The 12,904-nt window shown below is 51.8% G+C and overlaps 1 protein-coding gene and 1 pseudogene across 1 annotated transcript in view; both read left to right on the forward strand.

The window, feature by feature from the left end:
- The first annotated feature begins 1,564 nt into the window (after positions 1 to 1,564).
- The window catches only part of Ergic1 (endoplasmic reticulum-golgi intermediate compartment 1), a 97,201-nt gene continuing 85,861 nt past the window's right edge, over positions 1,565 to 12,904 (forward strand). Inside the window, exon 1 of the mRNA XM_005349016.2 lies at positions 1,565 to 1,815. Coding sequence (XP_005349073.1) covers positions 1,796 to 1,815 — 20 coding nt within the window. The 5' untranslated portion in view covers positions 1,565 to 1,795. The remainder of the gene's footprint in view (positions 1,816 to 12,904) is intronic.
- LOC113456411 lies at positions 11,906 to 12,024 on the forward strand (annotated as a pseudogene).

Consider the following 12,904-nt stretch of genomic DNA (forward strand, 5'->3'; position numbering starts at 1 on the left):
CTGGGCATTTGTTGACCTTGGTCATGCCAAAGTGCACAACTGAGATGCTTTAGGAGGTCTGGGCTAAGGAGGAGGAAGGTCACTGAGATGCCCAGGTAGCTAATCTCTGGACGATCTTCTGAAAAGAGAAGACATGAGATCAATGCATACAACAAACAACTTCTGTCTTGGGGGTTATCTGCACCCAGGGGTTACTGAAGGCCCCTTGATTCTTTGTGCTGCTCCCAGGTTCTGGGCCAGGCTGAGATGGTCTCATTTCCCATAAGCGCACAGGGTGCTTGTGGAGTGAATGAATGATTGGGAATGGAATATGGGTTGTCAGAAGGAGCTGGCAGAACCACGGCTCCCGCATTTCCAACCTTGGCTTTTACTGCCCATTTATCCTTCAGGAAATTAAGCAGCCGTTTCCATCTGGTTTTACATCAGGAAACTGCTCACGGGTCCTGCTTTTTTTTTTTTTTAACTTGGGTCCTGCTTTCCTCCCTGAGTTGCTGTTGTCTTAGGTCACCACAACTTTGAAGACGGACATCAGCAACAGAACGCAGGTCAGATTTCCCCTATATCGGTGCTGTAGTTTGCTTTTTCTTTGCCGTGACAAACTCCAAACAAAGCAACTTGGGAGCAAAGGGTTTATTTGGCATACACATGTATACCCCAGTCCTTCCCTAAGGGAAGGCAGGGCAGTTACTGAAGACAGGAACCACGAAGCAGAAACTGAAGCAGGGACCTGGAAGGAAGGCTCTTGCCTCGAGCTCCCAGCTCCCATTCAGCTAGCTTACTTATCCAAGGCTTACCTGTCTAGGAATGGTGCCACCCATAAAGGGTTGGGCCTCCCTACATCAATTAGGAACCAAGAAAACATCACAGACATGCCCACAGGTGGAGGTGATGGAGGCGATTCTTCAACTGAGATTCCCTCTTCCCAGATATGTCGAGTTGACAACTAAGATCAGCGAATCACAGCAGGTTTGGAGTTCTGCTCCCTTCTCCTCCGGCCCTGCAAGCTGAGGGACCTGATCTCTGCCATTTCTAACGGTGCAAACCCAGAGCCTCTGGATAACCCTGCACAGACTTGACTTCGGTGGGTAGATGCTCAAATACTGCTTGGCACCAACCCCACACGGAAGATGATGAAAGCAGATAGATAAACCCAATTCTATCAGGTGGAGAAGCTCTCACTAGATGCCAGGCTGTTCACTAAATCAGGATCCCAACGTTTCCTTTGATACCTAGGAAGACCAGGGTATATGGAGATGGAGAAAAGGGTAGTGGCAGGTCAGGCAAAGGATGCCCAGTGGACTTTCCCAGGATGTTTTGCACACCCCTCAGTTTTAAGCCCTTACCCATATCTAGCGCCTCTCGAGGACCCTAACTTGCAGCGTTCTCTCTGATCTTCACAAAGCAATGGCTTTGTTTTACAAACACAAAAACCACAGCTAGAGGCAGAGGGATTTGCCCTGAGGCCCCACAAAGACTAGGAAAAGAAGATCTGAAGCCAAAAGGAACCGAAACAGGAGTACGGGAAAATTGGGTTTAGGCCCCATCCCACGACCAGCCCGCCCCATCCCGCCGGTCCTTGGGCCCCTTTAACCGGGCGGCGGAAGGGGCGGCCGGGGGAGACGGCAGCGCCCAATGGGCTGCGCGGAGCGTCACTTCCCGACGGCGGGAGGCGAGTGGCGAGTGTCGGGCCGGCTGGCGGGGGCGGGGCAGCCAAGGAGGCGTTGGCAGCGGGCTCGGACCCACGCGGCGCTGCGGCCCGCCTGGCCTGCAATGCTCCCACCGGCTCAGTGGCACGATGCCCTTTGACTTCAGGAGGTGAGTGAGACACAGTCCCCAGGCCCTCTCTGCAGTCGGCGACAATTCCCGCTGCGTGCAAACGCGACCCCGGTGCACGCCTCGGCAGGCCTGGGGGACCGCGGCCTTCTCCTGGGCTTGGAGCCCTATACCACCCCCCCCCCCCTCCGTGCAGCTCGGGCAAGCCCACGCACTCTCTTTGAGCAGCGCGGGGTCTCCAGCTTGCATTCCCCTCCCCCAACCTGGAACCCAGATCTCCCAACTCCCAAATAAAAGCAACTTCATCCTCAAGCTCTCTCCCCCAGCCCTCCCTAATGGACCCCACCTAGGGTGACAGGTGGGGCAGGGCGCCTGGTCTTGCCCCGTTGGATCTCCCGGCTGCAGCCCCATCCAGTCTGGCAGCAGCTGGAGTAGCTTGGTTCATCAGAGCCCCAGAATGCCCTGCCCTCCAGATACGGAAAACTGTCCCCCCAGCCCTGGCTGGGAACAGTGTGCGAAGAGGAGGCAGCTGGGGTTCTGGGGCCCTGCAGAAGGGCCAGGCATTCTGCAGGCCCTATAGTATGTGCCTTTGTAGGGTCCTCTGCCTCCTGGAATGCTATTGTACAGGGCCAGGCCTCTTGGAAGCCTGCCTGGGAAGGGCCTCCCCACCAGACATTCCCTCGAGATAAGAAGCACCAAGATACCCCAGGCTGGTGGGATGCTTTGGCGGAACGGGATTCTGGCTCTTGCCCCTCCACCCAGCTGTTTTGTATGTTGTAGATGTTGGAAGCAAAGGCCTAGAGTGCAGCCCCTTGCTGCTCAGATGGCTGGGCGCAGCAGGTGTCCGGGTACGCTCAAAATATCGGTTTCACCTCTTGCAAACTGGTACTAAAAATAAGGTCCCCACCTGGAAGGACCGGGATTATGAGGCACCCCTTACCCAGTCTGCAGGCTAGAACTCAGAAATAGGACATCCACGAATGAATGAGTGTTCTCCAGAGCTAGAAGACGGTTATTCCTCCATCTGTCACAGTATCCCTCCTCCCCTCTTACTGGTGTGCGTGAAGACAGAACAGAGTGACAGTCAACCTAGAAAATGCCCAAGCTTGCTGTCACACCATAGTACAGGGACAACCTGGGATCTAGGTCTTGAGAGGACATTGACCTCAGACTGCTTGACTAGCTGACGTGGTTTTTAGCCCATCCTGGGCACTGGTACCATCTGGCAAACCAGCTTCCTGCTCCTTTGAGGCAGCCCTGGGGTTACCTGGGCTCAGACAAATGCTTCCAGACACGTCAGCTTTGGGTTTGGAGAGCCCTGCTGCAGCATTCAGGAGCAGTCCCAATACACAATAGTGTATCCCTGCAGAAAGAAGGGCATAGGACGGGACACACCCAGGTTCCCCAAACCTCCCTTCCAGAGCTGACTCTAAAGGTTCCCAACCCTCCTCTGTCCCCACATAGTTCATTACATTCTAGGGATTTTGAGTGTGGTGAAGAAATCCCGGCTCTTGTCTCTTGATTCTTTTCAACTTTCTTTTTTTTTTTTTTTTGGTTTTTCAAGACAGGGTTTCTCTGGCTTTGGAGCCTGTCCTGGAACTAGCTCTGTAGATCAGGCTGGTCTTGAACTCACAGAGATCCGCCTGCCTCTGCCTCCCAAGTGCTGGGATTAAAGGCGTGCGCCACCATCGCCCGGCTTCTTTTCAACTTTCTCAACCCCTGCCTGTGTGCTAGAAGGGCAGACCTGGGTTCCAGTTGGAAGTTTGGGGAAAGGTGAGATGAAAAAAGAAACAAACAAAAAACCTGGAGCCAGCTAGCTCTTGCTCTTGCCTTGGCTGCTTTGCCTGTCTCCAGCCAGGTGACATTAAAGCATTGATGTTTAAAGAGTACACAGCCCAGCTCTGAGCTTCTACTGCCCTGGGGATTTCTGGACATGCCACCATTGTTATGGAGTCCCCACCAATGTGGATTTAAAGTTCTTGCTTGCTTGGGTTGCCCACGGTATGAGCACCTCGTGCAGGGCAAGCCGTGTGCCCAGCAAATGTGCCCTCTTCACATTTTGACACAACAGTGCTCCAGGACTCGCTCTGAGGGAAGGCTCCCCATTCTACAGACCTCTCCACCTCTAGGGCCATCATCGGTTTGCTGAGTGTCATCCCTATGTTTAGCCCCCTGCCACTTGTCCTACCATTTTGAGATGGGTGACACATGGCACAGCCTTTGTAGCACTCCCAGAGTAGAGAGAGCAAGAAAGTGTGGTGAGTGTGTGTGATATAGGTTCCAGGAGCATCTGCTGTACAAGCAACTTGACATCCATCCCCTTTTAAGACAGGGTTTCTCTGTGTTATAGCTCTTGCTGTCCTGGAACTAGCACTTGTAGACCAGACTGGCCTCGAACTCACAGCGATCCTCCCACCTCTGCCTCCTTGGTGCTGGGATTAAATGAATCTTCCTTTTAAAGCACAGGGAGGCTCCTCTGGCAGAAGTGTTTTGCATGTATACAGATAAAGCTGGAACTGGAGTTTGGACTGTTAGCTGAAGCTTTAGCTCTGGGACACGACAGGAATCTTGGAGTCCCATCACCTGGTCAGATCTTTTCGTAGCAGAGAACCTAGAGGGGCATGGAGTGGTTAGAATACAGCCTTCACTCACCAGTTCAAGACCAAGGGGAAACCAGCGCCTTAGCTCGGGTGTGTTTTCCTGCCCACGAAATGGGTATGGTCAGCATCCATACATGAGTGTGGGTGTGGGGCACAGCACGCACCAGGAAGTTCTGGCTTCTGCCTGCCATTATGATCGTGCCCTTTCCCTGGAGCACCTGTTCTCTCCCATCACTCTGGAGTTAATTAGTATGCAGTATCCCCTTCAGCAGGATCCGATCTCCTGAGGGCAAGGATGTATGTCCATTTTACACATGATGGTGTCTGCAGCGTCTAGAATGGTGCCCGGCTGGAGATGCCCCTGGGCACGACCCACCTCCCGTTTGTCTAGAGTGCAGTAGGTAATAGTGTGATGTGGATGCCAGCTGCTGGTGGAGCGTTCTGCATCCTTGTTTCCTGTCTTTGGAGCTTAGGGTGGAATCCAGGGCCTCGTGCATGCTAAGCAAGCTCTCCACCACTGAACGGTATCCCAAGGCCCTCTCTCTTCATCCTTGAATGGGCCCTTTTGTGAGTTTTAGGGGTTAAGGGAGGAGGCTGAAGGCAGTGGGAAGGGACTGTGGGCCTTAAATGATTACTGTGTTTGCTTTGCTCCTGTTAAGCTTTTTACTGATACTGATCATTGAACTCACAGAACTGGCTTTGTGACCTAGGTCCGTGGGTGTTGTCGCTAGTTCCGGCTGGCTAGTGGCACTTGCTGCTTGCCTCTCCAGAGCTCCTCTTTCAGGGAAGAGATGCCATGGGCAGCTCTCACACGGTGGCCAGGTTGAAACTCCATGATCTAAGGGTGCTGCTCCCATCCCTTGGTTATCTATGTGCTCACTTCTGGAGGGGTGGACGTGCGTGCTGCCTCGCTTGGGGGGCAAGAGAGATGTCTTACAGTGCAGAGCCCAGATATCGGATTCTGATTCGTGGGGTCCGGTACAGAACAAAAGTTCAGCTCTATTGAGAAAGGACAAGGAGTTTCAGGATGGAGTCCCCTCTGAACTTTGTGACCCTGTGTGACAACGCAAGTCATTTGCCTGTGGTGACTTGGTTTGGCCTCCATCACAGCTTACTCTGGCTTTCCAAAGGTCTCCCTTAGGGCACTCTTGAGTGGACCTTGCAAAGGTTTTCTTTGCTCCTCCGCCCCTCTTTCTTGTTTACAGTGCTGGGAATGGACCCCAGGGCCTTGCACGTGCTAGGCAAGTGAGCCACACCCCCAGCATGGTCCTCTTGAAGTTGGCTCGAGTTTCTCAGCATCCCACTTTCAGCCCCCAAATGAGTGACGTTGATCTGAGAATCAAGCCTGCTTTCCTTGGTACCCGACATGGCTTTCCCAGCGGGCCCTGCACAAAACTGAAGTCCCTTACTCCCTAACAGGCTAAGCCCAGCCACCCCTGATGCTCTGAGGAAAGAGTTAACTACCAACCTAGGAAGCAATAAGAATGCCTCCATGTCGCCTCCACATCCCAGAAAGAACTAGAGACTAGCAGGAACACATACTTCCCAGCACGTTTATAATGGAAATTCAGACTCAAGGTAGAATGGCCTGCAAAAGGCCAGGCGTTCGAGTTTGTTGAGCGTGTACTAGTGCCGAGCACTGTTGACCTCACTGTTGGAGTCCCATGGGCATGACTCAATGAACAACCTGCCCAACACACATAGACAAGGCAGGCCCTGAAGACTTTCCGGTCATCCCATTACAGTGAGCCCACCGAGAACTGAGGTCCTGAAGACAGTGATTGCAGAAGCTGCCCCCATACTACTGTGTGTGTGTGGAGCTCCTGTGTCCTGTGGGCTGGAAGTGTGTTCTTTCCTGGTCCCTGAATTCAGAGAGAAGCAAATCCTCCTCTAATTGTCTGCGTCTCCTTCCTCCTCACGAACCCCGATCCAGCAGCGCCCATCTTGAGACACTCCATCATCCCCTTTCTTCCCCCTTTCCTCTTGCACTCTTTCCAACACCCGATTCCAGAATTTTCTAAAATCAATTTTTGATAAAGTCCCCACACTGTTGACATCTGGGCCTTGCAAGTGTTGGGTCAGTAGCTATGTTCACATGCTCGCCTGGAAAAGTCTCCACCCAGGCCATCGGTGAGGCAGGCCTTCTGGCTAAGGCTTGCCCAGCACCTCTAAATCAGTCAGCCAGGACCCCGATTAACCATGGGCATTGCTTGAAATCAGAACAGAGCCAGCTGTGCGTCTGTGCAAACATGAGCTAAGAAGGATTGCTCAAAGTTGGAAGAGCCACGGGTAAGAGGGCTAGAGCCCTCAGGGGAGCAGGGATTGGTGGAGCCCTGGCAGACAACATTGGGGAAAAGAGTTCTGGTCCTACCACATGACCTAAATAGTCTGTTTTTCTATTTCTATGGTGGCCAATAAAGAGAGTCAGTCTCAGAGTAGGTCTCCCCCGCCCCCAGCACACCGCTGGACATGAAACACGGGGCTAGCTGATGTTCTTCCACTGAGCCATTCTGCCTCCCCTTTTATTTTGAGATAGGACCTGTTAAGTTGCCCATACTGACCTGGAATTTGAGATCCTCCTGCCTCAGCTCCTCAGGTAGTAGTTTGCAGATGTGTGTCACCTGTCCTTTCTGTTATGCTCTCCAAAGACCAACAGCATCACGGGAAGCTGGGGAGGGGGTACACAGGATCTCCGTGTGCAACCCGACTCTGAGCCTGTGCTTTGACGAGTCCTTTGGTGAGTAGAGCCATGTTGAGGTCTGCAGACAGCCCTCCCCCGCCCCCATGCCACTGACTGGACCCCACAGTTCTTCCAGCCTGTGCTCTCCCCCTAACACTTGTCCACCATTTGAAAGCCTCCGTGAAATCCCGCGTGGAAGGAAGCAGGGTCCTGGTTCAGCCTAGTTTGTGCCAGACGTCTAGTCTAAGGAGCCCGTTGTTAAGTGCCTGGCACCGCTTCTCAGAATATAGTTTGGGCAGCACAGCCCTAATTGATCCTTTAAGGAGGGGGTAATTAGCCTAATCATCTGTTGTCGACTTGTGCTTGTAGGTCTATTAACCTAATTGCATTGCTTATATATGTGGGGAAAGTACAGGCGAGGCCGTCCTCTGGCACGCCTGTGTATCCGTTCTGAAAAATTCATGGCCCCTGGGGAAAGCAGGAGAGAGCAGGGTCATGGAAGCAGATCTACAAAAGGCACCTCACCCGCAGAACCTCAGTATCACAGCCGTGGAGATGGGCCACCAGAAATTGTGGGTCTCAAAGAGGGTGTCTCAAGGAGCCTCTAGCACCAGGCTCCTTCTGATGGCACAACCTCCCTGTCCAGGAATACCAGCCACCCTCCAGGAACCTGCCTGAAGCACGGCTGGACAGGAAGCAAGGACTGCCTGCAATGGACCCAGTGTGCTGTGCTCTTCATCCAGATAGTGGGAACCCTGCCCAAGATGAGAGACCTGGCAGTGGCTAAGCTTAATCATTAAGTGAACTCAGCAGGCCTGGTGTGTATGTGTGCATAATAATGTGTTTCTGTTTGGAATGCCACATAACCCGATTTTAACAATGCACAAAGCACCTTAATATCCAACTCTCAGAGAACAGACAAGTGGTCAGAGGGGACCGGAGGAGTCCACCATCAGCCCTGAGAACTGAAAACTGAAACCAGCTGCATCTGGCTACCACACCTGGCATCTGTGTCTGCTGTTGGCATCCCAGCAGCTCCTGCAGCCTCCCATCTTGCTCCCATTTGAGGCTAGGTCTTGACTTTTTTGGGGTGGGGGGAGAGAGGATATAATGCTGATGCTTCTTTGGCACTGAGCCAGGCCCATCACTGACAGCCGTGCCGGTCCGGTGAGACGGATGCAGCCACAAGTACTTTATTGCCAGTGTTTTATTTATTTTTACTTACCACACAATAAAATTGACTTTTTTTGGTGTCCTTATAATGAAATTTGAGGCCTGCTTATGACCACCAGCTGGATACAGAGCAGGCCCCAGCACTCTCGCAGACCCCCAGGCTGTCACTTTATTGTCACTGGTATTCATCTGAGTTTCGAAGTGCAGGAAAGAATACTCCTGAGAAACTCGACCTCACAGTACAGCATCATTAGCTATGGGCTCCGTGTCTGCAGCAGGTCTATAGAAGATCCTCATCTTGTGTAACTGAAACTGACCATTGGACAGCCCTCCCTCCCTCCCTCCCTTCCCTAGTCCCTGGCAGCTACCACTCTCTGCTTTCTCTGGCTTGCCTATTTTGAGAGTTCATAGAGAGGCGCCCTTCTACATTTGTCCTGTGGCTGAGTTTTGTCACTTAACATTGTCCTCTGCGTCCATCTGCCTCATCACAAATGACAGGTGTCCTCCTTTTTAAGGCTGTGTAGTATTGCGCCATGTACTCAGACACCTCTCTATCCGCTCATCTTTGGATGGATGTTGAGGTTGTTCCCACAGTCTGGCTGTTGCGCTTAATCCTCAGCGAACAGAGCTGCACAGACATCACTTTGATTTCAATTTGTGGAGAGTGATAAATGCCAAGTAATGGGGTTGCTGGGTAGGTGGTTCCGATAACAACAATACCATTTTACAGTCTCAGCAACTTCCTGAATCCCAGTCCCCATGCCCTCACCAGCACTTAGTGTCTTTTGTTTTTGGATAATGTCATGCAAGGAGATGTGCAGTGAGCCTTCAGGTGGCTGTGTCCCTGGTGACTGGTCATGTGGGATGCCTTTTCATATCCACCGGCCACTTGTTTGCTTTGTAACATCTGTCTACTTGGACCTTTGACTTGGGGTGGCATATGCTTTAGCTGTTGAGTTGAAGGATTTTCTGTATGTTTTAGCTAGTATTTCCTCCCGCCTTCGCCCCCATCAGATCTTTGGTTTGAGAATATTTTCTCCCATCTAGGCTCCTTTTTCTCTCCAGGAACTATTTCCTCTGCTGATTCCACTTTAGAATAGGAATTCGGGACCCAGGGCTGGGAAGTAACTAGCCAGGCACACAGCCGCTGAGTTGTGTGTGCAAGACTGGAATTCTAGAGGCCAGCACCTCACTGCAAGGACATCCTTCATCTCAGACACCTTGAGCTTATTGATTTTCATCAATCCTGGGAAGGACTTGTCTCCCCTCACCTTCCCACCAGAAGCCACTAGTGCATAAGAGTTAGTCAGAATGTCCCCTGAGAGCTTTTGGAGTCTCGGTGTTGCTTGGCCCTCTTTGATGCTTTGCTGGATCCCAGAGTCCATTCATGGTAGACAGTGTCTCCAGATCTTCCAGGAGTGTGACACATAGTTTGGACCAGGATCCTCTTCTCCATTGCAAATGCCCCAGAGGTTAATTGAGCACTGGCTGCCCTGAGCTGCCCCAGGACCAGCCCTCCCCATGTGGCAAACCTCTCATGGTCGCTGTCTCTTCTCACCACTGAGAACCCTGAACAAGGTACATGTATTAGTTTGCCTCATTTTTAGATTGGGGTTCTCCTTCATTGCAGGGATTTCGAGGGACACCGGCCCGGCAGCTGTTTAACCTCTGTATAGTTATTGGAACTGGTAAACTACAATGGTGGGGCACATGGTGTGTGACCATAGGGAGGAAGGGTCCTAGCTCTGCAGGGCCAATGGTGCCCACTTGAGAACTCCCGGGACAGGTGGAATCTGGGCTGCCCTTTTCAGTAACCATCGTAAAGTCCTGAGAGGACACGTCTGTTACACTGAGATATCCAGAGAGCTGATTGTGGCTAGCTGGAGGGCGTGGTGTCCAGCAAGAAAAGTGGCCTCGGTGTGTCTCTGAGCCTTCAGATCCCCTTGTCTTTTAAGAGAAGACAAAAAGCTTAACATTAGGTACAAATGATTGGCAATGGACTCCAGTTTTGTTTCTGTTAGCCATCATGATAGGCCAGACAAAGCAATGCACAGCCCTGTGTCACACACCCTGGCTGGCCAGTGTGACCAGCATGTGCTCACTGGATGGACAGGACTTGGAGCAGAGCCCCTGGAACTCTTGGCCTGTGGCCAGAGGGACAAGTCAGAGTTCTGTTCCCCTGGGCTGGCCACTTGAACTCTTCTCTGAGCCGCATTGGAGGGCATGGCTAGAGTTGGCCAGCTCTCTCCTGAGGAGTGTACCCTTCCTCCACTGCAAATACCAGCGGCTCCTGGGCATCACACTCAGGCCTCCCTGGGGCTGTGTTGCTCTGGCACCAAGTGTACCTAGCAGGCACCTTGCATCTAGGGCTAAGCCAAAGGCTTGCCATGGATCTCCTTGGTTCACAGCCGGGGAGAAGCTGTATCCCTGCTGGCTTGAGAAAGGACAGCACACTTGACGATGATGCCACAGTGGCAGGTGACGCAGCCGAGATTTTCATGCACATCTATGACGTAAGAGCTGACTTTCTCAACAGCATCATATTCTGGAGGGTGCGTTGTTATCGCTTTATTTTCTTAGGGGCATCCCACAGAAACCCCTGATGTTGGTTGTTATCTACTTAGTTGTGTTTATGGTTTGTTGCCATGGAAGCTGGGGGCTAGTAGTGGTAGGCCAGTGGCAAAGCCTGGGTGACTGTTTCCTATCACTGTGGGCATCTTTGGGCAGGAAGTTACCATTGAGCCTGTGCTGAGGAGCAGTAGAGAGGGTGCAGAACTTCCTGTGTGGACCTGCAGAGCGCCTTTCAGAGGCTGGAACACTCAGGTGTATGTGGGGGGCGGTTGTTCACTGGTCACTTGGGCCTGCTGTGTGCCGGGCATTCTGGGAGCTGGGGTGCAGACAAGCCCCTGGCCTTGACCCCTTGGTTTTTGTTTTAGTTCTGACATTTTTACTTCTCATTTTTAAAAGCTAAGTGAACTTTCAATGTTGAAGTAACTTTGTAGATGAGGCAGAGCTGCCCATTGTCGCCGCTGTGCACTCTGCCCGTTGCCACATAGCGTCATCCCAACTCAGGAAGTGACGCTGGCATGTGCTTGCTAGAGCCAAACTGGTTCCGTCAGCGTTCAACCTCCCGTGCAGGCGCCCATGTGTTCTTATGCTGCAGCTTCAGTCTCTGCTGGTTGGGGCCTTTGCACAGGCCTTGTATGGCTGTCATGACCATGGCTTTCTTAAGGGCTCTCCAGGGCTTAAGGTACCTGATTGGTCTAATAAAAAGCTAAGTAGCCAGTAGCCAGGTAGGAAAGGGAAGGGATCGGTGGGGCTGCCAAGCAGAGAGAGTAAATAGGAGAAATCTAGGCTTGAGAGAGAAATAATAGCAAGAGGAAGAGGAGAGACTGAGGGACATCCCTGGAGCCAGAAGCCAGGCATCCTTCAGCCGGCCAGACACAGAGAGAGCAAGACAGCAAGAAAGTAAGAAAAGGTTAAAAAACTCCTGAGGCAAAAGCCAGATAAAGAGAAACGGGATAATTAAGTTAAAAGAGCTAGCCAGAAATGTGCTAAAGCTAGGCGGAGCATTCAAAACCATTAAGAAGTCTCTGTGTCATAATTTGGGAGCTGGTTGGTGGCCCAAAGAAAGAGCCTAGTACATTTTGGCACCCCATGTTGGGTGCCAGATGAAAGTTTAAATATCAATACCACCCTGGATGCACCCAATCTCATCTGATCTCAGAAGCTAAGCAGGGTCAGGCCTGGTTAGTACTTGGATGGGAGGCCTCCTGGGAATACTGGGTGCTATAGGCTTTGCCAAATGAAGTCTTTATTTAATTATTCTTTATCAATAAAAACTCGGGAGTTCTGGCTGTAATGACTAGGCTGCAGTGGGGGTGCAGGTAGCCCTTAGGGATTTCATTTCTTTGGGGTTTACATCTAGAGGAGAGATTGCTAGGTCTAGGATTGTTCTGTGTTTGATCCCTATTTTTCTTTTTTTTTTTTTTAAGATTTATTTATTTATTTATTAAGTAGACAATGTACTGTTGGCAAGGAAGGCACCAGGTCTCATTACAGATGGTTGTGAGCCACCATGTGGTTGCTGGGAATTGAACTCAGGACCTCTGGAAGAGCAACCAGTGCTCTTACCCTCTGAGCCATCTCTCCAGCCCCCGTGATCCCTATTTTTCACTATGGCTCCACCAGTCTATACCCCCCAGCTGTGTGCATGCATTGTCTTTCTTCCACGCTCCCCCTCCCCCACACACACTTGTTACCTTTTGGATTCAGCGGCAGCCTGAGACGGTACCAGAGAGTTTTGATTTGCATCTCCTTGACAGTTAATTGATGCCAAACACCTTTTCGTTATATGCTTGGCCACCTTGCTCGTTTAATTGTGGTGGCTCACTTACAGTTCAGAGGTTTACTCCATTATCATCCTGCGGGACGTGATGGCGTGCAGGCAGATGTGGATGCTGTCCTGGGCTTGGTCTGTATCAGGATTGTGTGGTTCACCTCTCCGTTGGTGTGATGCCTCCCATCAGCTGCCAGGGCCAGGCCAGCCTCCCAGGCCAGGTGTGAAGCCCCTTCCTGTGTTGTGTTAGTTCTCACTTGCAGTTTCAGCCGCAGGTGTGAAGCCCCAGGTGTGAAGCCTCTTCCTCCTGTCCATCAGTTCTCACTTGCAGTTTCAGCC

Source organism: Microtus ochrogaster, chromosome 7, assembly GCF_000317375.1.
Source record: "Microtus ochrogaster isolate Prairie Vole_2 chromosome 7, MicOch1.0, whole genome shotgun sequence".
NCBI classification, from domain to species: domain Eukaryota; kingdom Metazoa; phylum Chordata; class Mammalia; order Rodentia; family Cricetidae; genus Microtus; species Microtus ochrogaster.